At 42.5% G+C, this 26,000-nt stretch overlaps 3 protein-coding genes across 3 annotated transcripts in view; 1 reads left to right on the top strand and 2 right to left on the bottom strand.

The window, feature by feature from the left end:
• LOC130921299 (uncharacterized) overlaps positions 1 to 26,000 on the bottom strand; it is a 209,289-nt gene that overhangs the window by 144,861 nt on the left and 38,428 nt on the right. The window lies entirely within an intron of this gene.
• On the bottom strand, positions 1,714 to 3,685 carry LOC130921305 (transcription factor HES-5-like). The gene is made up of 2 exons (XM_057845014.1): positions 3,555 to 3,685; positions 1,714 to 3,474 (listed from the first exon to the last, which is right to left on the bottom strand). The coding sequence occupies exons 1-2, from the start codon at positions 3,603 to 3,605 to the stop codon at positions 3,193 to 3,195; spliced, it is 333 nt and encodes a 110-aa protein (XP_057700997.1). The 5' UTR covers positions 3,606 to 3,685; the 3' UTR covers positions 1,714 to 3,192.
• On the top strand, positions 13,302 to 13,911 carry LOC130922089 (transcription factor HES-5-like). The gene has a single exon (XM_057846604.1). The coding sequence runs from the start codon at positions 13,302 to 13,304 to the stop codon at positions 13,656 to 13,658; it is 357 nt and encodes a 118-aa protein (XP_057702587.1). The 3' UTR covers positions 13,659 to 13,911.

Below are 26,000 nucleotides of genomic sequence, written 5' to 3'. Positions count from 1 at the left end.
TGAAAAAATCAGATTCGTGCATTAAGACCTGCAGTATGAACCTAGCCTAAGTGTCATCCGGCAGATTATGTCACTTTTGAACGGATGTAAAAGACAAAGGCTGGACATAAATGGAGTTAAATATATACTTTGCCTGATGACAATGATGCCATAAGCATTCATTAATACTCATGACAGTGTGATGTCATAATTATGACAGTCTTATGGACCTACAGTGTCAAATAAAGTGTTACCGTTTAAATTTGATTTTTTTTTCTAGTTCATTTTGCTATATTTGAAAATGAAATGTCTATTTTGAAAAATGACAACTTTTACTGTCAAACACTCATATCATTGGGGTGACCCAAGCGATGTCGTGTTTTCCATAAAACCACAGGTTTGTACGTAATACTTTAGTCAGAGAATGCAGGCGGGCGAGCAGTGTGTACCCAAATGTAGGGAAAGGGAGGCGAGGCAGACAGTCGGTGCAAAATTGTTTTAATTAACACCAACAAAAAAACAAAGTACAAACAAAACGAACAGGGATCAAAAAACACTAAGGCAAACAAAAGGTTGTCATCAAACGAGGGCACAGGGAAACACGGAGCTCAAACGCAGACGTGAACAGGAAGAATGTCGCAACAAAGACTCAACAAAAACGGGGAGCTTATAAGACAACAAGTAACGAGACAACGAGGCACAGGTGGGTGACACGGGGATAAAGCAGGTTGGAGTATACACAAGGAGCAGGCACTACAGGTGAAATCAATGGACAATTACCTAGGAGGAAACAAACACAAAACCAAACGGCTTAAATGTTCTCTGTGTGTTTTTTTAAGCATACTTGACATCAGATCCATTTTAACTAGGGAGGCTGGCATGAAGCATTCACTTTTCACTGCCATTGACAGAGATACACGTCCAATCCAATTTGACTGGGAGGTCGAACATTCGCTGCCAACCCCTCAGTCTATCACCGACAGTGTCAACCAATGAGTAATTACAATGACTAGCAGGGCTGTACACAAAATCTACATGTATGAACAGAGAGGTTTTTAACAATGACATAATAATGGCTTGACTGTATCCAGGACTAATTTAATATTATCTTCATTGAACAAAAAATGAAGTAACCATAAACATTTTAACTGTACTTCGAACATAACTCAACAAAAAGAAAATAGCCATTTCATTCTGCATGCTCAACACAAAGCTTCATAACAAGTTGAGTCAAGTTATGATGTCATTGTGCTGTCTCTCAGACACACATCTGCCTTACAGGGGTCAAAGGTGAACATCTCTCATCCCCTCTGAGAGAGGCTCTCCTCTGCTTTCCCAGACAGCAAACAATACAAGTGTGTCAGCACATTAAATACACCCTTCATTAAGCGAGACACAGGATGGCATCCTGTCGTTTGGTCTAATTGGTCTTTACGACAGTGTTGTATAATGTGTAATAAGAGTGGTCGATTGTTGGTTTGAAGAGACCAGATGACACAAAGTTAGAGAGTGATGTCTTGTGTTTATTGACACGAGAAACAAGACGTGATGATGCATCACAACAACTTGTAGACGTCTACAAGACACGTGGCACTCACAGACAGTGGAGGATAACTTTACAAACAAACATGTATTTTGCAACACATACAATATGTGTTTTTTTTTTATCAAATTACTGTAAAAAATTGCTGAAAAACAATTGACCTTAAAACAGATCTAGTTCATAATATTGACAATCATCATATAGTCATGAAGAAAAGCAAATTCATCTACAAACAGCATTTTTCGTTATCAACAGTCCACAAATTGAACATCTAAGTGGATTTTTTTTCACAATAAAACTTGATCATAATGCAAGTCATCAACATAATAGATCTTCAAACAGATCTGAGTGCCTTCATGTACATTTGCAAACATTTCCAGAAAGTACTTTTTGACTTTTGAATCATTAAAATGATCTTCAAACAAGACAAATGTCATCAAATTGTATTTAAAAACATCAAACTTCTTCCTAACCGATGAAAAACAAAAACAAACAATGGAATTCATGCAACATGCATGACACTAAACCGTAATATAAAAGATTACGTGACGGTTATTTTCTTGCGAAAAAAATACATGTGTCATCAAAAATCATGACTATAATTGATAAAACTTAAAGAACATTTTGGGTGGTCGACTGTTGGTTTGAAGAGACCAGATGACACAAAGTTAGAGAGTGACGTCTTGTGTTTATTGACACGAGAAACAAGACGTGATGATGCATCACAACAACAACTTGTAGACGTCTACAAGACACGTGGCACTCACAGAGAGTGGAGGGTAACTTTACAAACAAACATGTATATAGCAACACATACATGTTTTTAGATGAGATTGCTGCAAATAAAAAATGCAGAAAAACAACGGATCTGACAACAGATCAACTTGTTCATAACATTGACATCATCACATAGTGACAAAGAAAAGCAAACTGATCTACAAACAGCATTTTTCCTTATCGAGCGTCCACAAAATGAACATTTCATTATACATCAGAATTTAAAAAATATTGCAATCATTTCACTTTGTTTACATTAGCAAAAAACATCCAAAAAGGACTTACAACTTGGAATCATCAAAATGATCTTAAACAAGATGACAAAAACTATATAATATATATATATAATATGAGGAAATATGACATTTTCTTGCGAAAATCTGCCATCAAAAAACCACGAAGATTCATAACATTTGAAGAATATTTGGATCAATGTGATCCAGGAAGTAACGTTATCACATAAAAATACATGAAAAATCTTCACAACATAACAATACTGATGATTACTAATGCAATCAGTCTTTTGTTACATGTATGACATAATAATATTGCTGCTGTTTCCATAGGAAGTCATCCAGCAAAAAAAGATCAATATGATCAATAACACCAAAAATGAACATACCATATAAAAACATATGAAAAAGCTTTCCAAAAAATATTAGCGACGATTGCCAAAGCAATCAGACTGCTTTCGAACAAGAACGACAAAATATTGCTGTTGTTTCCAGAAGAACTCAACCAGCAAAAACGTGACCAATATGATCAATAACATGACAAATTAATATAATTTGTCATCATTTTGGGCCATTGCAAATGCAATGAGATGTGATTCATGCATCACGCATGACAAATCCGCTTAGAGTTGATTTTGTTCCATGATAGAGTCACTGTGTCTACCATGGCCTCCAGGGTGCGCTCTTTACTGGGCTCTCCATCTTGCTGACGCTACTGAGAGGAATGATCTTCTCCTCACAGGAAGCTCCAAAGTGCATCCCTGCTCCAGAGCTAGCCCGGAGTCTCTTGAGGACGCAAACGGTCATCTCCAGGACCTCGGCCTTCTCCATCTTGGAGTCTGGCTGTTGCTGGAGGAACTCTGGAGCCAGGAGAGACTTCAGCTGCTCGATGCAGCTGTTGATTCGCTCGCGACGGAGCTTCTCCACCAGAGGTTTTCGGATCTGTAACAGCAATAAAGTACGATGAGTACACTTGTTGAGTGGTGAAGACAAGATGATTAAGATGATGAAGATAAACATACCTTATGAGTAAGCGTCAGCTGAGAGTTTTGCAGAGAGATTGTAGGTGCCATGGCTGTGCCCGATGTGATCTCTCCTGGCTTCACGTCTCCTATTTATAGTCCCGCATCTCCATATCAATGCGTGCTCCGCCACTTTCTCACACTTGCGGCCAATCAGAGAGCAGCCAGGAGGACAATGGTTCCATCTCAGGGGAGCAGCTGGACTAATGCGAGCGTTTGTGAGAGCGGGGTGGTGATCTAGTGGGAAAGTGGTGACCCTGTCCACATCACATCTGCTGCCATCAATGAATTTGAGCCGGCACACGCCATTAGGATTGTTGGGGGGGGGCTTGTTGGGCGCTTAATGACATCAAATGGTGAGAACACATTCCTGTATCTTCACCCATATCTAAATCCTACGTATATAAAGCTAACTAGCAGCATGGCCTGGCGTTGCTTGGGTTTGTGTAACGTGAATACGCAATTGCTTTTCCATCACTGTGTACAGTATTGTGGGGAGCGACGAGGAGAAGAATGAGAGCGACAGTTCTTATGTTTCACACTTGCTGTTCTTGTTCCCCATACAACGCACGACCCCAAGAGACAGCGTCCTTTTTGAACAGAAAACACCAGAACATAACAACGGCATGCAGCACTCACAGTCATGGTTGCTACAACTACCAATGAACCATTGCAGGTGTAACACATAACAAATAACAGTCGCTTATTCATTCATTCATTAGTGCTCCAGCTACGGTCAGGGCGTCCAGGCCTGTGCGCCGAGCTGACCAAATGAACCAGGTTTTGCCAATGCTGGCGGTCTTGTGCCAGCTGCTCTGCATCGCACCACTTTCAGTCATGGTTGCCACAACTACCCATGAACCATTGCGGCTCGTTTTCGCCATACCTCGCCCAGAGGTTTGTCTGGACAATATCACTTACTTCTGAAAACTTCACCTCGGCGTCTTTGGCGGTTTGGTGTAACTCAGCCTTTTGATGTAGGTAAAAAGCTGGTTCTTCTTCATCCTCTTCAGTCTTCAACTCAGCCAGTAGACCGGTGGCGTAGTCCTCGGTGGCATCCAGAAATTGTCGGAAACACTCTGAGAGTCTGGCGAATTTTTCCTTTAACTCAGTTTCAGTCATGTCGGCTGCTACTCTTGTGATGAAGTTGGCCTGCTTGGTCAGGCTGGCTTTGCCTGTGCTCCTGGCTTTCTTGAGCTGTTGGACAGTCTTCCCCAAGAGTTCTTCGGCCATCTTGGAATTTAGTTATGCCCGCTTTTGTCTCTGGATGTCTGATGCAATTTATCTTCAGGTCCAGGCTCTTTTAGTTAATAACTGTCAAGTTCTAAATTTTTTGGGAACCTCAACTCTTGCCCGAACTTGAAAAAGGCTCTGTTCAAGGGAAAGGACGTGGACAACTCAAAAGTCTTTTTTTCTCCTTTTATTTTCCTTTTGTTTGGAGAACTTCTTTCCTTTAACTTCTTTTTAGCTTATTTTTAGGTTATAAACCTAGGCACAGAAAATGTAGTGTTAAATCATGACAATACAATATAATACTGAACATGCTCTCAGTAAAACAATTAAAATTTAAAACATCCCAGATTAACACTACTCAACACAGTCACCATTAGCCACAATTCAATTCAAACCAAATAAACATAATAGCAAGGAATGGTCTTACCAGCAGTCTTTCCAGTGAATTGTAAGAGCTGAGTGTTTGTTCCGACTGCACTGGTGCCCAGGAGCTTTAAGTGGTGAATTATGAGTGGCTACCCTAATGCACCCAGGTGTTTTCAATAGGAGAGATGCAGTGAAGTAACTAGCGTTTGTTGTTATTATCCGGTAACACTTTATTTGACAGCGACATCATAAGACTGTCATAAGACCAAATGAACCACCATGAAGCTTTGAACCGAATGGCTGCAAAGCTTCATTGCTTCAAGAAGCTTCATTTGGCCATCACTGCTCCCTGAGGGGAGACAGTTAACCTCTGCTGCCACTCAACCTCTGCTGCCTCCTGCTGTCAACACTGTTGTCGTCCAACATGCCTCCTAGCATGCATTGCAGCGCTACAGATGTAAATAATAATCAAAGTTCATTTTCTGTGTTAGTTATTTCTTCAGTTACTCTTCCAGTTGTTTCATTAATCGCTAGCTCTGGTATTCTGTAACACTTTATTTGACAGTGGCACAATAAAACTGTCATAAGACCATGACATGACACTGCCATGAGCATTAATGAATGCTTATGAGGGATGTAATTTTGTGTCATCCGGCAAATTACCTTACTTTTAAATAGATCTGGAGAGCTGGACATAAATGGAGTTAAGTGACATAATTTGCCTTAATTACAGTAGTAGTGTTAAGCAGAGGTTGCGCTAGACTTTTCCGTTGTCTGTCATTTTGACTGACAGGGTCATAAAAATCCGGTCATAATCTATTTTTACCTGTCACTTAAATTTTTAAAATGACTATATCTTGATGCAGTCACTATATGTATGTACACAATAATACAATAATACTTTATAATATAAAGTAACTAACATTAGTGCAGTCATGGATTACAGTAAGCAGGCCAGTGCTGTGTTTCCATATATATTTTTATTACATTATGTATATACAGGATATATATATATCCCCCCCGCCCCCCAAGTGTGACCTTCCATGATCTTAATACATTTAATGATAATAAAATATTATATAATTCCATTATATATATATTATTATATTATTATTATTATTAAATAAAAATGCACATTGATACGACGCACATAAAGGAAACTTACATTTTTTAAAAATTGTTTGAAAGTTGTATGGACTTACAATCCGCTAGCTTGTTGTTTCCTGTTGTCTTCCGAAATACACCTTCAAGTGTTCGTTCATAGCCGACGTGCTACCGTGGTATGCGAGCTCAGCTTAGCAAACAGAGTACACACAGTGGTGGCACGCTCCATATTTTCCTTGAAATAATTTCAGGCTCTGGCTAGTCTGGTCCGCTTTTTTGGCTTTATGCCGCTTTCACCGTGTTACCAATTCTGCCCTTCTTGGTAATTGGCGGCGTTTTCAACTGCTCGCCGCAGTGAGGAGTGAACCGGCGAGTCACCTGATTCGTTGTCATCCTTCATCCTCCACTGCATCAGTCCCTCTTTTTTCACCTCTTTTATCAACACCATCGTTGTTTTGGGGCTTTTTGAAGAAACTTCGGACACTCGGTTGCCTTGAAGTTTTTCCGAGTAAGGCCAACGGCGTCATGCATCAAGAGAGACAATAGCTAATTAATATGCTCACTCGCCACCCTGTGGTCTGGGGTGTGAATTGCAACCTGTCAAAATGACAGATGGACTTCAGTTTTTTCTGTCACCGTTTTAAAAAAACGGTCAACGACGGAAAATATTCGGTTAACGCGACCCCTGGTGTTAAGTCAATATCAGTTAAGTTTATCAGTGATGAAAAAGTATGTAAAGCAAGATGCTAAAAAATATTAGTTCAATATCTTCACTTGTTGCCCGTGAAGCACATCGGTGGGAACGCTTGCGCGCACGGAGGTCAAAGTTGGCCACCACGCGCCAAACGTAAGCTGGCGGCGTGAAAGGGGCCATGGAATGCGCTGCATAATGAGACACACTTGTATTGTTGCGCTGTGGGAAAGCCGGGCAGAGTCTCTCTCAGAGAGGCTGAGGGACTATTGAAACTGACCTTTAACCTAAGGTCATGTGATCACACAATCGAGATCAAACTTGAACACTTTTTAATGCAAAAAATGCGCACACCAGAATGTTTTTCCCTATTTAGAACGTTAACTGAGTGGCTGCCATTGGCTAAACTGAAAGATGACTTGTCAATGTCTTGCCATGAGTTTAAGTTTTTTAGTCTGGCAGGATTAGAAAACCTACATGAAGTGAGTAAAAACGTGTATATACACATTGCAATACTGTTTTGATCCCAATGTTGACGATTATGAAGAGCGCCACCAGCAGGTCACTACTGTCTAAACTCCAAAGGGATTTGGCACACTTCAGGAAACAGCTGCCGTCGTGGGCCAATGGCGCGCTTTCCCTCCAGATGTCAGCCTCCGTGGGTGTGCGTGTAACACAATCAGCCCCTTTGGGCCCATTCATGTCTTTGTCCTTGATGGACAGCAGCATTGAAGGAGCGTGTGTGGGAAAGTGGCACGACGCTTCTCCTCACAGCTCATAGTAGTCATCATCAAACTACTGCATCTTACAACCAGAATGGTCAACTAAAAGTTACCTAAAACTACAAGTTGACCAGCTCTGAAATACAAGTTTGACCTTCAATATATCTACACTTGCATGTTTATTGGTGTCCACCCAATGAGACACACTTGGATTATTGGAAGTGTGGGAACTGAAGGAGGGGTACACTCCCTGAGGAAGCCCCAAAGGACAAAAGCTTTATCCCTCGAGAAACGGCTTAACGCACACAATGATGTCCATTTTGTATTTACATGAATATCTTTTAGCACCACAGTGTGTCATTACACTACTAAGTGTTGCCAGTCTTAAAATTGTGTTCAAAATTATACTTTATCATTCATGTTGATTATTTTGTTGTTTTGTAGCCATTCAAAAATCGTAAAAAGACGATCTCCTTCCAACCAAGTCCAATCTTAAAGGGAACCACAGACAGAAAGACTTGTAGATATGTATCTATGTTCATAAAAGATAAACGTTAGTATGATGACTTATAATAATTTGATATTCAAACCCCTCTTAATGTTTTCATTTTTATAAAATTTGAAGAATTCTTTTAACTAGTAGGTCGCCATTGTTGTTGACTATGCAATGCACTCTGGGCGGTGACGTCACTGGGCAGTGCTGCTGTACTTCCACAGTGTCACTCGCCAGCTACATAAACATGTCGTCGGTTCTGCCCGTTCAATTTAAACCTGAGCAGAAAAGTGAAGAGCAGGACACCACTTTTGATATTTCACAAAACGAGCAGCAAAAGCAATTAAATGAACTTCTCCAGTGGGATTAAAAAAAAAAAAAAGAAAAAAAAAAAACGAGGGAAAATTGCTGTGAAAGGCAGACAAACTTAAAAAAAAAACTGGGAAATGATGCAACTAGCAACAAAGGGATTAACAAACTGTCAAATAGCAGTAAGTCAATATCTCGGCAAGCCGCCTAGGATCGGTTTAAAGACACTGCGGATGAGCTGGAATTGGATGCAGGTACGACGTTGGGAACTCATCCCACAGCTCTGTAACAAATTAATCTGACCAGCAGCAGAATGTAACAAAATTATGCCAGTCGTCATACTAACTTCGCTTGCTAGCTAGCACAGCTATTCTCCCAGTACAGTCCAACCGCATCATCAGCCCAAGCATGCATTGCGCGTGTAAAACATGGCGCTCTCCGTAGTTCAAAACATGTACAAAATATTATATTTTTAAACCAATGGCAATAATACATGTGTTTCTAATAACATATTTTAGTAAAAGAGAACAATTGTAGCTTATTAGAGCCTACAAGTCTTTTAGTCCGAGGTTCCCTTTAAAATGTTGCATAGAACAAAGCCCATATTATTTCTGTTTCTATTGACGATATCCTTGCACATCTTGTTTTGTTGCTTCTTAACCATTAAATAAAAAATGAATCTTAGAAATTCAATCTTTTTCACCTGATTCTGATCTTCTAAAAATGATGTGATCGGATCGTGCACATCCCTAATCGATTTCCCCACTGGATTTTCTTGTTGCTCATAGACTTTAACTCATTCACTGATATTGACAGCGATCATCGTTAATTTTATTTGAACTGGGAAGACTGGCATTGAATGATCATGTTCACTAGCGTTGACGGCGATAGACATCTAATCCAATATTGGACAATGGCAATGGCAGCCAATGAGTTAACACTTCAAAATAAAATCAAATGAATACATTTTAAAACCACGTTTTTTTTCACCCGATTTCTATCTTCTAAAAATGACGTGATCGGGCCCAATTTCCGATCATGTGATGAGACCAGAGACATCCCTAGTATATGGAGTTGTATTTCAATGTTTTTTTCAAGTCAATGTCTGCCTGCTTGAAAGAGCTTCGCTATCGGTTCTCCCAGTTCAAATAGATTGTACATCTACTAGTGACAAACTAAATTGAAATTCACAGTAGGATCATCATCAATGGCACTGAAAGAGCTAAATGTCCACTATTATCAATATTGATACAGTACATACATAATAGTGATACATTCAAATTAAATCATTCAACTGTAACTACATCATTATTACTATTTAAACATTAGGTAATTAAATTGCATTCAAATGTCTGTTTAGAGTATTGGTAGACATTTTGAATCTTGACATATTGAAATAGCTAACAGTATTTTAGTCATTACACAAGTACTAGATGCCATGTAATGCTAATGCTGATGACATTTTTTTTTTTTAACAATCTGGCATAAGGATTTTTATTTTTTTTGGGTCTGTGTCCACATTCCAAACGCCACCCCCGCCCTAGAATCATTATGGCGTGTGCCAGGTTAAAGCCATTGATGCGCTCTCTGAGGGTCACTGCTTTCCCACGTGTGATTCGAATTGTGTTATGCACCAACACTCGAGTACAGAGGATGACATCAGCAACCATCTGGAGGGAAAGTGCGCCATTGGCCCACGTTGGCAGCTGTTTCCTGAAGTGTGCCAAATCCCTTTGGAATTCTGGTAGCGCTCTCCATGATCATCAACATTTAGGAGCGCACAGCAATTTTACTTAATTTATCAAGATTTTTCAATGATAAGAGCAGTCTAAAAAAAAAAACTTGATCATACAATATAATTTCTCTATAATGTGTGCTAAAAAATCCCTATTTGACACACTATTGTGAACAATTCTGCATTAAAAAGTCTTCACGTTTGATCCCGAATGTCACATGACCTTAAGTCAAAGGTCAGCTTCAATGATCCCTCAGCCGCCGCTCTGAGAGAGTCTCTGCTCTGCTTTCCCACACGGCAACAATACAAGTGTGTCTCATTATGCAGCACATTCATACCCCCCTTCACGCTGTAAGCTAACTGGGGGCGTTAGCCGTGTGGTGGTCAACTTTGACCTTCGTGCACACAATCGGTTCCCATCGACGTTCTTCATAGGCAACAAGTAAAAATGATGAACTAATAGTTAGCAGCAACTTACATTCAATACATGATGGACCAAACACTTTCAAGGAACTTTTTGACACTATAAATTTAGAGCTGGGAATCTTTGGGTACCTAACGATTCGATTACGATTCAGAGGCCCCGATTCAATTATAAAACGATTATTGATGCAACCCCCCCTCCCTTTTTTTTTTTTTTTTTCATGTTTTGTACATTAGTTCCAAAATTGTTAAAAAATCCTCTCAGGCTAAACCAATCTACTAGTTCAGTATCAAGTTAACATATAACAGTAAACAAATATACGAAAATAACAGTAAATAAAAAACTCCAGTCCCCATTCTGTATCAGCAGCTTTAAACTACATTCAATTAATTTAATGTTGTGAATCAACTGTTACAGTTGTTAAAATACTCCTGTTATTCCATGATTTCCCTTCTGTCTACTTTTGTCAAAGTTTTAAAACTATTTCATCATTTAAAGATCGATTCAAGACAAGATTCTGCCGCTTTAGGAGTATTTTAGATAAAAAGTTAATTAGGTTCGCTACAACAGAGCCCTCTAGAGAGGTGTACTGCTTTAAGATGGCGGCTGTTCACTTACGCCGGAAAGTCTGTCATTTCGCATCTCTGTTCAATAATACAAGTTCTAACACCGACGTCATCTGCATTTTGCATCTAGTTATACATATATATGATATCTACTGTAGCCGTATGTTTGTAGCAACTAGCAACTGGGCGTTGTTTGTAGCGGCTGTCAGCCGCAGTCAGGTATGATTGTTTTTTTTTTTTTATCTAGCAGCATGAGTTGACCATGATATTTACTCTCGGTCCGTTCCTTATTGCGTCCCAAAGACCGTGCTGTGTTTTACTTCCTCTTTACCAGGTATAATTCAATAATCGGAATTTGGATATTTGTGAATCATTCTCGAATCTTCCACGGCCGAATCGCGAATAATCTAAGAATCGGAAATTTCGCACGCCTCTACTATATATCCTCATTTACCTACTGATGATGCAGCATCAGGAGCAATGTGGGGTCCAGTACATTGCTCAAAGATACTTAGACGAGGTCACCAGTAGGTGACAATGAATCGAAATGGTGATATATCGCAATAATTTGTAGCCCAAAAGGTTATTGATATGCTCCTACCAAGAATTTTTTTGTCATGCGACATTTTTTTTTTTTTTTTTGCGGTGTGTGGCAAAATTGATTTTGCAATGTGGTATTTTTTGTATGTGGCAAAATTGGTTTTGCAATGTGCCAAAATGGATTTTGGCATGTGTCATTTTTTGGGGATGAGATATTTTTTTGGGTATGTGGCAAAATTGATTTTGCCATGTGGCAAAATGTATTTTGGCACATGGCATTTTTTTGGTATGTGGCAAAATGGATTTTGGCATATGGCTTTTTTGCGACATTTTATTTATTTTTTTTTTTTGCAATGTGGTATTTTTTTTGGTATGTGGCAAAAGTGGTTTTGCCATGTGGCATTTCTTCTGCCATGTGCCAAAATGGATTTTGGCATGTGTCATTTTTTGGGGATGAGATATTTTTTTGGGTCTGTAGCAAAATTGATTTTGCCATGTGGCAAAATGTATTTTGGCATAAGGCATTTTTTTGGTATGTGGCAAAATGTATTTCGGCATGTGGCCTTTTTTTGTCATGCGACATTTTTTTTTTTGCCGTGTGGCAAAATTGATTTTGCAATGTGGTATTTTTTTGGTATGTGGCAAAATTGGTTTTGCCATGTGGCATTTTTTTTTGCTATGTGCCAAAATAGATTTTGGCATGTGGTATTTTTTTGGGTTGAGAATCTTGAGATGTAACCATGACAGCAACTGCACGGTCAAGGTTAATGCAACTAAGCAAGTTTAATCTTGAACAATATAAGATATATTCCTCCAAATTTGAATGAAAAATTCTAAGATATGCGCATTGGGCCAGTCTTGGTTTTGTGGTCTGATGATGATGCAGGCTGTGAGCGATGCAAAAAAAACAACAAAAAAAAAACAAAAAAAAAAACATACATTTTGGCCTGCTGTCTAAATGAGAAGGAATTTGAATGGAAATTCATTTAGGTTATGTATTGATTCTGTATTTGAAAAAAAAAAAAAAAAGATTTTTAATTCCAAAGGGTTTGGATAATGCACGTGTAAAACTCATGGGGTTCGGTATCTTTAGCAAGGTTAAGAACCACTGCTTTAATAATATCAGAAGAACATTAACTATATTTATGTAGGATTTACATAAGGGTGAAGATACAGGAATGCGTTCCCACCATTTGATGTCATTAATGGATAAACCCCCCCCCCCCCCCCCCCCAACAACCATAATGGCGTGTGCCGGGTCAAATTCATTGATTGCAGCAGATGTGCTCTAAAAAGGGTCACCACGTTCCCACCAGACTCCCACTCCACCCTCACAAACACACACATTAGTCCAGCTGCTCCCCTGAGATGGAACTATTGTCCTCCTTGCTGCTCTCTGATTGGCCGCTAGTGTGAGAAAGTGCCGAGGCCCGCATTGATATGGAGATGTGTGACTATAAATAGGAGGCGTCAAGCCAGGAGAGCTCACATCAGGCACAGCCATGGCACCTACAATCTCTCTGCAAGACTCTCAGCAGACTCTCACTCACAAGGTATGTTCATCATGATCCTCATCATCTTAATCATCATGTCTTCACCACTCAACAAGTGTACTCACCCTAATTTATTGCTGTTACAGATCCGAAAACCTCTGGTGGAGAAGCTCCGTCGCGAGCGGATCAACAGCTGCATCGAACAGCTGAAGTCTCTCCTGGCTTCAGAGTTCCTCCAGCAACAGCCAGACTCCAAGATGGAGAAGGCCGACGTTCTGGAGATGACTGTTTGCGTCCTCAGGAGACTCCGAGCAAGCTCTGGAGCAGGGATGCACTTTGGAGCGTCCTGTGAGAAGAAGATGATTCCTCTCAGTAGCGTCAGGAAGAAGGAGAACTCGGTCAAGAGCGCCCCCTGGAGGCCGTGGTAGACACGACGACTCTTTCAAGTGAACTTGGCGTGGATTTGTCATGCGTGATGCATGAATCGCATCTCATTGCATTTGCAATGACGCACTTTTCATATTTTTTATGTATGAAAACGATGACAAATTATGTTAATTTGTCATGTTATTGGTCCTATTGGGCACGTTTTTGTTTTGTTGATTCACTTCCAATGGAAGTACATGGAAGTAACGGCATTAATTTGCAATACATGTTGTATGAGCAGTATGATTGCTTTGGCAATCATTATGAATATATATTTTTTTTTTGGTCAAGATTTTTCATATGTTTTCATATGATAGTGTTATTGGTCATATTGATCTTTTTTTTTTTTTTGCTGTCGTTTCCTATGAAAACAACAGCATAACAGTAATATTATTTTGTCATACATGCTTTTATTATAGCCTGATTGCTTTTGGCAGTCTTTATTATTGTGTTGTGAAGCAGTTTCATATATTTTTATATGATAATGTTACTTGCTGGATCACACTGATCAAAATATTTTGAAGTTTTATTAATCAAATTCATGATTTTGGATTACAGATGGATATTTTCGCAAGAAAATAACAGTAATCTTTTATATTTACTGTATAGTGTCATGCATGTTGCATGAATTCCATTGTTTTTTTTTTCTCATCGGTTAGGATGACGTTTGATGTTTTTAAATACTTGTATTAAGATCATTTTGATGATTTAACATTGTAAGTCCCTTTTGGAATTTTTTGCAAATGTACATGAAATGAAATTATAGGATTTTTTTCCACTCAGATCTGTTTCAAGATCTATTACGATGATGAGCATGCATTATTGATGCATTATTATCAAGTTTTATTGTGGAAAAAATCCACTTAAATGTTCAATTTGTGGACAGTCGATAATGAAAAATGCTGTTTGTGGCTGAATTTGCTTTTCTTCATGACTATGTGATGTCAATATTATGACTTAGTTGATCTGTTTTAAGGTCAATTGTTTTTCTGCAATTTTTTGCAGTAATTTCATATAAAAACACCTATGTGTTGCTATATACATGTTTGTAAAGTTATCCTCCACTCTCTGTGAGTGCCATGTGTCTTGTAGACATCTACAAGTTGTTGTTGTGATGCATCATCACGTTTTGTTTCTCGTGTCAATAAACACAAGACGTCACTCTCTAACTTTGTGTCATCTGGTTTCTTCAAACCAACACTCGACTACTCTTATTACACATTATACAACACTGTCGTAAAGACCAATTAGACCAGATGACAGGATGCCGTCCTGTGTCTTGGTTAATGAAGGGTGTATTTAATGTGCTGACACACTTGTATTGTTTGCTAGTGTGGGAAAGCAGAGGAGAGCCTCTCTCAGAGGGATGAGAGATGTTCACCTTTGACCCGCAGAGGCAGATGTGTGTCCGTGAGACGGCACAATGACATCGTAACCGGACTCAACTTGTTTAGAGCATTTACAGTTAGTTGTATGAAAAGTGTCTGAACCTTTTGGATTTTTTCACATTTCTGCATAAAATAACCATCAAATGTGATTGGATCTTTGTCAAAATTACACAGGTGAAAAAACAGTCTCTGCTTTAACTAAAACCACCCAAACATTTATAGGTTTTCATATTTTAATGAGATTAATATGCAAACAATGACAGAAAGGGGAAAATAAGTATGTGAACTTTCAAATTTAACATTTTGTGTAGAGGTGTGCAAAATTTCCGATTCTTAGATTATTCGCGATTCGGCCGTGGAAGATTCGAGAACGATTCACAAACATCCAAATTCCGATTATTGAAATATGCCAAGTAAAGCGGAAGTACAACACACTCAGCGCGCAGCGCGGTCAATGAGCAACGGAGCTAGAGTAGCTAAACATCATGCTTCTCATTACCCGGCCCCTCGGGTAATGCCAATGCTCAACTCACGGCTCTAGCTCAACTCATGCCACGAGATAAAAAAACACAACAACATACCTGAAGCTGCTACAAAAGTACGTCATCCACATAATGTTACGGTAGATATCATTTATATAAGACTAGATGCACTACGGTAGCGGTAGCGTTTGCAGCACATCTACAAAAAGCTAGATGCAAACGTAGTAAACGGCCGCCATCTTAAAGCAGTACACTTCTCTGCAAGGCTGTTGTAGCGAACCTTCCAAGCAAACCTAATTAACTTTTTATCTAAAATACTCCTAAATCGGTAAAATATTGACTTGAATCTATCTTTAAAATAGTTTTAAAACTTTCACATGTCGAAAGTTGACAAAAGGGAAATTATGGATTAACGGGAGCAATTTTAACAACTTTAACGGTTGATTCACAACATTAAATTAATTGAATGTAGTTTAAAGCTGCTGATACAGAATGGGGACTGGAGTTTTTTATTTACTGTTATTTTTGTATATTTGTTTACTGCTATATGTTAACTTGATACTGAAATAGTAGTTTGGTTTAGCCTGAGAGTATTTTTGAACAATTTTGGAACAAATGTACAAAATATTAAAAAAAAAAAAAAAAAAAAAAGGGGGGGGGGTGCATCAATAATCGTTTTAGAATCGAATCGGACCATCTGAATCGTAATCGTAATCGAATCGTTAGGTGCCCAAAGATTCCCAGCTCTAATTTTGTGGCCCATATTTGGCAGCAATACCTTCAACCAGATGCTTCCTGTAGCTGCAGATCAGTCTGGCACATCGATCAGGACTAATCTTGGCCCATTCATCTCAACAAAACTGCTGTAGTTCAGTCAGATTCCTGGGATGTCTGGCATGAATCGCTGTCCTTAGGTCAAACCACGGTATCTCAATGGGCTTCAAGTCTGGATTTGACTTGGCCACTCCAGAATGTGTATTTTGTTCTTCTGAAGCCATTCTGAAGTTTTACTTCTGTGTTTTGGATCACTGTCTTGTTGCAGCATTCATCCTCTTTTTAGCTTCAACTGTCTGACAGACTGCCTCATGTTTTCCTGCAAAACATCCTGATAAACCTTTGAATTCATTCTTTCATTAATCATTGCAAGTTGTCAAGGCCCTGAGGTAGCAAAACAGCCCCAAATCATCATGCTCCCTCCACTATGCTTTACGGTGGGGATGAGGATGTTGGTGAGCTGTTCCATTTTCCCTCCACACATGACGTTGTGTGTTACTCCCATACAATTCCACTTTGGTTTCATCTGTCCACAAAATATTTTGCCAAAACTTCCCCTGAGTGTCCAGGTGCCTTTTCGCAAACATTAAACGAGCAACGATTTTTTTTTTTAGAAAGTGGCTTCCTCCGTGGAGTCCACCCATGAACACTATTCTTGGCCATAGTTTTACATATAGTTCATGTGTGCACAGAGATATTGGACTGTGCCAGTGATTTCTGTAAGTCTTAAGCAGACACTCAAGGGTTCTTTTTCACCTCTCTGAGTATTCTGCGCTGAACTCTTGGCGTCATCTTTGGTGGGTGGCCACTTCTTGGGAGAGAAGCAACAGAGCCATACTCTCTCCATTTGTAAACAACTTCTCTGACTGTCAATTGATGAACATCCAGACTTTTAGAGATGGTTTTGTACCCTTTCCCAGCTTTAAACAAATCAACAATCCTTGATCGGAGGTCTTCAGACAGCTCTTTTGACCGAGCTATGATGCACATCGGACAATGCTTCTCATCAAGACAATTTTTACCAGGTGTGTGTTTCATAGTGGGCAGGGCAGCTTTAAACCACTCATCAGTAAATGGGCACACACCTGACTTAAATAGTTTAGTAAAAATTGGTTTCAATTGCTCTTTAAGTTTTCTTAGGCAGAGGGTTCACTTAGGGGCAGTTTACATGGCGACTCTGCGACACAAAGACGCAATGACTGAGTTGCGGACTCGCTTCACGTGCATATGGTGTCGGCAAAGACGAAAAATTTTGAATCCTGCCTCCAATGTGGAAGAATCCGATTGCGGGGGATTAAGGGGGGCTTCCTCGGCATGCATTTTAAAGGCTCCTGCGGTGCGAGACCGCGCTGTTAACGTCAGCACTCGTACACGTCACATTAGGCGTGTGCAGCGGTGCTACTAAACATTAAAAACAGCAAATATGGCGGAATGTCGGCTTTAATTTATTGTTTTAATAATATTTTTAAATTAAATATGTTGAACGTTTCAATTTTTGTGCCTTTTTGAACAAAAGAAAAATCACGAGTAAATCGATTAATCATTGCAGCACTAATTTGATGTCTCTCACTATCAATAACAGTGAATGATTTAAGAGTTTTTAAAAAACAGAACATTTAAACTACAGTACTTTGTAAAACCTTGTGGTTTTATGGAAAACATAATATTGTTTGGGTCACCCGTATGATTTGAGTGTATGACAATAAAAGTAGTCATTTAAACCAAATAATAATAATCATCTCCTCCGTGAGTCATCACCTTATCGTGGTGGAGGGGTTTGCGTGTCCCAATGATCCTAGGAGCTATGTTGTCTGGGGCTTTAAGCCCCTGGCAGGGTCACCCATGGCAAACAGGTCCTAGGTGAGGGGCCAGACTAAGCATGGCTCAAACTGACCCCTTATGATGAGAAAAAGAAATGAACTCCAGTTTCCCTTGCCCGGACGCGGGTTACCGGGGCCCCCCTCTGGAGCCAGGCCAGGAGGTGGGGCTCGAAGGCAAGCGTCTGGTGGCCGGGCCTGTCCCCATGGGGCCCGGCCGGGCACAGCCCGAAAAGGCAACATGGGTTCCCCTTCCCATGGGCTCACCACCTGTGGGAGGGGCCAAAGGGGTCGGGTGCGTAGAGCGTTGGGCGGCAGCCAAAGGCGGGGGCCTTGGCGGTCCAACCCCCAGCTGCAGAAGCTAACTCTTGGGACATGGAATGTCACCTCTCTGGCAGGGAAGGAGCCTGAGCTGGCGGGTGAGGCAGAGAAGTTCCGACTAGATATAGTCGGACTCTCCTCCACACACAGCTTGGGTTCTGGTACCAATCCTCTCGAGAGGGGTTGGACTCTCTTCCATTCTGGAGTTGCCCACGGTGAGAGGCGCCGAGCAGGTGTGGGCATACTTATTGCCCCCCGGCTTGGTGCCTGTACGTTGGGGTTTACCCCCGTGGACGAGAGGGTAGCCTCCCTCCGCCTTCGGGTGGGGGGACGGGTTCTGACTGTTGTTTGCGCTTATGCACCGAACAGCAGCTCAGAATACCCACCCTTTTTGGAGTCCTTGGAGGGTGTGCTGGAGAGCGCCCCCTCTGGGAACTCCCTCGTTCTACTGGGGGACTTCAACGCTCACGTGGGCAATGACAGTGAGACCTGGAGGGGCGTGATTAGGAGGAACGGCCCCCCCGATCAGAACCCGAGTGGTGTTCTGTTATTGGACTTCTGTGCTCGTCACGGTTTGTCCATAACGAACACCATGTTCAAACATAGGGGTGTCCACATGTGCACTTGGCACCAGGACACCCTAGGCCGCAGTTCAATGATCGACTTTGTAATCGTGTCATCGGACTTGCGGCCACATGTTTTGGACACTCGGGTGAAGAAAGGGGCGGAGCTGTCAACTGATCACCACCTGGTGGTGTGTTGGCTCCGATGGTGGGGGAAGTTGCTGGCCAGACCTGGCAGGCCCAAACGTATTGTGAGGGTCTGCTGGGAACGTCTGGCAGAATCCCCTGTCAGAAAGAGTTTCAACACCCACCTCCGGCAGAACTTCTCCCTTGTCCCGGGGGAGGTGAGGGACATTGAGTCCGAGTGGGCCATGTTCCGCACCTCCATTGTTGAGGCGGCCGATCGGAGCTGTGGCCGTAAGGTGGTTGGTGCCTGTCGTGGCGGCAATCCCCGAACCCGCTGGTGGACACCAGCGGTAAGGGATGCCGTCAAGCTGAAGAAGGAGGCCTATCAGGCCTTTTTGGCCTGTGGGACTCCGGAGGCAGCTGACAGGTACCGGCTGGCCAAGCGGACTGCGGCTTCGGCGGTCGCCGAGGCAAAAACTCGGACATGGGAGGAGTTCGGCGAGGCCATGGAAAACGACTTCCGGACAGCTTCGAGGAAATTCTGGTCCACCATCCGGCGTCTGAGGAGAGGAAAGCAGTGCACCATTAACACTGTGTATAGTGAAGATGGTGTACTGCTGACCTCGACTCGGGACGTCGTGAGTAGGTGGGGAGAATACTTCGAAGCCCTCCTCAATTCCACCGACACGCCTTCCTTTGAGGGAGCAGAGTCTGGGGACTCTGAGGTGGGCTCTTCGATCTCTGGGGTTGAAGTCACTGAGGCGGTTGGTAAGCTCCTCGGTGGCAAGGCCCCAGGGGTAGATGAGATCCGCCCGGAGTTCCTAAAGGCTCTGGATGTTGTGGGGCTGTCATGGCTGACACGCCTCTACAACATTGCGTGGACATCGGGGACAGTGTCTCTGGATTGGCAGACCGGGGTGGTGGTCCCCCTTTTTAAAAAGGGGGACCGGAGGGTGTGTTCCAGTTATAGAGGGATCACACTCCTCAGCCTCCCCGGTAAAGTCTATTCAGGGGTGCTGGAGAGGAGGGTCCGTCGGGAAGTCGAATCTCGGATTCAGGAGGAGCAGTGTGGTTTTCGTCACGGCCGTGGAACAGTGGACCAGCTCTACACCCTCGGCAGGGTCCTCGAGGGTGCATGGGAGTTCGCCCAACCAGTCCACATGTGTTTTGTGGATTTGGAGAAGGCGTTCGACCGTGTGCCTAGGGGAGTCCTGTGGAGGGTGCTCCAGGAGTACGGGGTACCGAGCCCCCTGGTAAGGGCTGTTCGGTCCCTGTACGACCGGTGTCAGAGTCTGGTCCGCATTGCCGGCAGTAAGTCGAATTCGTTCCCAGTGAGGATTGGACTCCGCCAAGGCTGCCCTTTGTCACCGATTCTGTTCATAATTTTTATGGACAGAATTTCTAGGCGCAGCCGAAGCATTGAGGGTGTCCGGTTTGGTGGCCTCAGCATTGCATCTCTGCTTTTTGCAGATGATGTGGTGCTGTTGGCTTCATCAAGCCGTGACCTCCAACTCTCACTGGGGCGGTTCGCGGCCGAGTGTGAAGCGGTTGGGATGAAGATCAGCACCTCCAAATCCGAGACCATGGTCCTCAGCCGGAAAAGGGTGGAGTGCCCTCTCCGGGTCGGGGATGAGATCCTGCCCCAAGTGGAGGAGTTCAAGTATCTTGGGGTCTTGTTCACGAGTGAGGGTAGGAGGGAGCGGGAGATTGACAGGCGGATCGGTGCAGCGTCTGCAGTGATGCGGACTCTGCACCGGTCCGTTGTGGTGAAGAAGGAGCTGAGCCAAAAGGCGAAGCTCTCGATTTACCGGTCGATCTACGTTCCTACCCTCACCTATGGTCACGAGCTGTGGGTCGTGACCGAAAGAACAAGATCCCGGATACAAGCGGCCGAAATGAGTTTCCTCCGCACGGTGTCCGGGCTCTCCCTTAGAGATAGGGTGAGAAGCTCGGTCATCCGGGAGGGGCTTGGTGTCGAGCCGCTACTCCTCCACGTTGAGAGGAGCCAGTTGAGGTGGCTCGGGCATTTGGTTCGGATGCCTCCTGGACGCCTCCCTGGAGAGGTGTTCCGGGCATGTCCCACCGGTAGGAGGCCCCGGGGTCGACCCAGGACACGCTGGAGAGACTATGTCGCTCGGCTGGCCTGGGAACGCCTTGGAATCCCGCCGGAGGAGCTGGCTGAAGTGGCTGGGGAGAGGGAAGTCTGGGCTTCCCTGCTAAAGCTGCTGCCCCCGCGACCCGACCCCGGACTAAGCGGAAGATAATGGATGGATGGATGGAATAATAATCATGTCATTTTACAATAGAGCAGGGGTCGCGTTAACCGAATATTTTCCGTCGTTGACCGTTTTTTTAAAACGGTGACGGAAAAAACTGAAGTCCATCCGTCATTTTGACAGGTTGCAATTCACACCCCAGACCACAGGATGGCGAGTGAGCATATTAATTAGCTATTGTCTCTCTTGATGCATGACGTCGTTGGCCTTACTCGGAAAAATGTCCGAACTAGCATTCAAGTGTAGCAAACACGGAAACGTTAGGAAGCTTTGGAGAGCATTGTCTAAGGCTACGTTAGGTCTCAATGCACGAATCCAATTTCTTCGTGTTTTTCCGACTCGAGTCAGGCATTAACTTGACGGTCTGAACGGGACAAGTCGCATTTCAAATCCGATCTGGGTCATTTTTGTATGTGGTTCAAATCCGATCTGGGCCACATTTTTCCAGACTGTCGCGGCTGTCTGTACCGTCCAGTGTCCCAAATCCGATTTCAGCTGTGCGTTATTAGCGCCTAGCTTGCAGTGAACACGGCTTTTGGGAAGGGCCGGGCTTGACAACAGTCATAAAAAAATAAAAATGGGTTGAGGATAAGCATGAGAATGATCGGTTTTCTCTCTGCTCTATGTGAGCTATATTTCAACATTTCCTACACGGCCGAGAGTCGGGAGAGGGGTCTGGCTGCAGCCCGTCTTGGAGAGTCGGGGAAAACTGCCCGTATGTGTGTGTGACATGCACGGACAGTGCGTGCATGCTATCGATCCATATAAACTGTGAATATAAGCCTAAACGGGGATTATTTATGTCTGTTATTTGTCTCCTCCTTTTGAAAAGCAAAATATGATATCCCTGGAATGACGGATGACTTGTCATTTGTTTTGATGCTTCTGCGCACCGGCGCGTGTCGGACTGCGAATTAGAGCGCATGCGTAATACTTGAATGGTCTCAATGGACAAAAGCAGTCGTAACGGGCACGCCAAAAAAACGGATATGACAAAAAAATCGGATTTGTGCATTAAGACCTGTAGTATGAACGTAGGCTAATTGAATGAGCAGGGACCAACAGCTTGGAGTCAGAAGTACATGCGCTATTCTCAAACCTGAACGCACCCTGAAGCCTGAGTTATACTTCCGCGTCAGACCTACGGCGTCAAGGAAGAATCGAGTTACGACCCTACACCGTAGCCTGACGCACACCTCTCGATTTTTGTAACCTTCGCGTCGCGTAGACGCGTATGACGTAGCGAAAACGGACTGTGATTGGTCCGCTCAGACTGTTGTTTCCGGTTTACCGCGAAAACACTGCCATTGTACAATAGAATCAAACATTGTTTTCTACACGCAAAAATGGACCAAGCCGACGGGAGTATCATCGAAGAGCAAGTCTCGTCAAGAAATTATTATTGTGATTGCCAAATGGCAAGGTCGGCGATCGAAAAAATAAATAAATGGAAGAACCACCGAGACGTGGGTGGTCGGAATCGAGTGGCCACACGAAGCGGTGACCCAGTCGGCCAAAAACTGCCAACTTTTTATCACTTTATGTCGTATTTTTGGTTGGTGCACTTCATCATTTACTGTGTACATATGTTTCAAGTATATGAAGAATAAAGCACAGATTTGGTGTCAAAAGAGTTGTTTTGATCTTTAATTTTCAATAACAGACAGTTCACACACACAATACATCATCACTGATTGAGAGTGCCTCGTTGCTTTTTATGATAACCTTAAAATCAAGCCTCCCAACGCAGTTTGGGAAGTTCCCTAGACGCCAGAAATCTGCTATGGCTTCCCACTGGCTGGTTGTAGGACACGGCAAACAAATCAGGCTGGAGGGCTTTGCAGACCTTGAACGCAGTGCTCGACGCCAGTTTGAAGCTAGCCGCCACAGCTAGCTCTATCCACCCTATCTGTGCGGCATCAAAAGTCGGCCAGACCGCCTCGAAACCGTCTTCTGCGTCGCCTGCCCGTCAACATTTGTATGTTCCATATTTATTCAGTGTTGATGAGCAGAATATTTACTTTCAAGAGTTCCATCTTGCATTGTTTATTTTTTCTCCGAGTAGCGGAAGTAAACAAGCATGCCCCAAAACCGTACAAACATAACGCCACATCCCTCTAGTGGCTTGTTGGTGAATTACAGTGCACCGCGTTCCCTCACCGCAGAACTATCGAATGTCGAATGACGCCGTAGTCGCTACGCCGTCACCGCAACGCGGGAGTATAACTCAGGCTTGAGTCTTGGATGACAAATCAACAGAGCAGAGAGTAGACACAACATGGCTGGTAGTTTCTTCAATTTATTCAGAGTTGAGTAAGTAACGCACCGCTTTTGACCAACACTGCTATTGAATATGTCATTATTATCATTTAAAAAATTTAAGTGACGGGTAAAAATCGATTATGGCCGGATTTTTATGACCCTGTCAGTCAAAATGACAGACAACGAAAAAGTCTAGCGCAACCTCTGAAATGGAGCAAAATTAATTTTAAAATACGGTAACACTTTCTTTGACAGTGAGTTCATAAGACCGTCATAACAACGTTTATGTGCAAAATTTGCCGGATAAAACTTAATAAATCTAAGTTTAAACTAATACACCCAACAGGTTAAAAACAATAACATGCCAAAGAATGAATAATGTCGATCAGACTAAATATGAATGTCGATGATGACAGAGAGCGCCACCATGAGGGCACTTTTCTGCTAACTCCAAAGGGATTTGGCACACTTCGAGAAACAGCTGCCGTCATGGACCTACGGCGCGCTTTCCCTCCAGATGTCATCCTCTAAGGGTGTGTGTCTAACACAATCAGCCCCATTCATGTATTTGTTCTTGATGGACAGCAGCATTGAAGGAGCGTGTGTGGGAAAGTGGCACGGAGCTTTTCCTCACAGCTTATAGCGCTCATCACCAAAATGCTTCATCTTAGAACCAAACTGCTAACTACGAGTCACCTAAAACTTCCAAGTCGAGCAACTCGCAAAAACAAGTTTGTCCTTTAACGCATCCACACTTGCATGTTTATTGCTGTCTACCGAATGAGACACACTTGCATTGATGGAAGTGTGGGAACTGAAGGAAAGGGGCACTCCCTGAGCAAGCCCCCTGAGACAAGCGCTTTATAAGTGCATCCCTAGAGACGCAGCTTAACACACAGGCTGATGTCCATTTTGTATTTACATGGACATCTATTAGCTTCACAGTGTTGTGTTCAAATGTCTACTAAGTGTAAACTGTTAATATTGCTATATCTATGAGTATTAAGTTGTTTTTTTAAAGAAGTACGAATGTTGAATTCAAAATTTGTTTAATGTATACATTGTGTTCGAACGGCAAAAAAATAGTGTACCATAATGACAGTATGTGGTATTCAATGAGTGTGGGAAAGCAGAGAAGACAAGAAGAAGAGGTGCGGTCGTCATATTGAAGCCACCACCAGCTGCGTCTGGGTCCTCCGAAGGGATTCAGCACACTTCTATTCAAGTTGCTTTTTGTCATTTTGGCTATTTTCTGACACCAGTAGAAGCAAAACAGACACTTTAAACTAGCGTTGTTGGATTTTATTGGGTCGCCGTTGAAAGCATTTTAAAATGATTTTGGACTATATAGACATCGGTTTCTCATTATCGGTTTAGGGCCAATATGCATGTTGCCTTGTAAGTGAATGTATTAGCCTTCTGCCTTTGTACAAGAGCTGGTCACAGCTTAGCACAGCAGTTATGCTTATTGACAATTAGATGTTATCGGGGATTCGTGATGGATTGTGCGCAGGTGTTGACCTACACTTGATGAGACGCCAACGTCACTAGCGATTATACAGTGTATCACAAAAGTGAGTACACCCCTCGCATTTCTGCAGATATTTAATAACATAATAACAATACACAAGAAAGCCCGCAAACAGTTTGCTGATGACATGTCAAAAAGCACATGGATTACTGGAACCATGTCCTATGGTCTGATGAGACGGGCGGGATTTTTTGTGTACCGTCTTCAGAAAAGGCTTCCTCCTGGGGTGACAGCCATGCACACCAACTTGATGTAGAGTGCGGTGTATGGTCTGAGCACTAACAGGCTGACCCCCCACCTCTTCAATGCTGACAGCACTCATGTAACGAGTCACATGACATTTTATGACAATGAAAATGACAAGCAGTACTCAATTTGGACATTTAGGGATGTACGTACAGTGCCTTGTAAAAGTATTCGGCCCCCTTGAATCTTGCAACCTTTCGCCACATTTCAGGCTTCAAACATAAAGATATAAAATTTTAATTTTTTGTCAAGAATCAACAACAAGTGGGACACAATCGTGAAGTGGAACAAAATTTATTGGATAATTTAAACTTTTTTAACAAATAAAAAACTGATAAGTGGGGCTTGCAATGTTATTCGGCCCCCTTGCGTTAATACTTTGTAGCGCCACCTTTTGCTCCAATTACAGCTGCAAGTCGCTTGGGGTATGTTTCTATCAGTTTTGTAGATCGAGAGACTGACATTCTTGCCCATTCTTCCTTGCAAAACAGCTCGAGCTCAGTGAGGTTGGGTGGAGAGTGTTTGTGAACAGCAGTCTTCAGCTCTTTCCACAGATTC

This window comes from Corythoichthys intestinalis, chromosome 9 (genome assembly GCF_030265065.1).
Source record: "Corythoichthys intestinalis isolate RoL2023-P3 chromosome 9, ASM3026506v1, whole genome shotgun sequence".
Taxonomy (NCBI): domain Eukaryota; kingdom Metazoa; phylum Chordata; class Actinopteri; order Syngnathiformes; family Syngnathidae; genus Corythoichthys; species Corythoichthys intestinalis.
The sequence above is the reverse complement of the archived record's forward strand: the minus strand, read 5'-3'. Positions and strand labels throughout refer to the sequence as shown.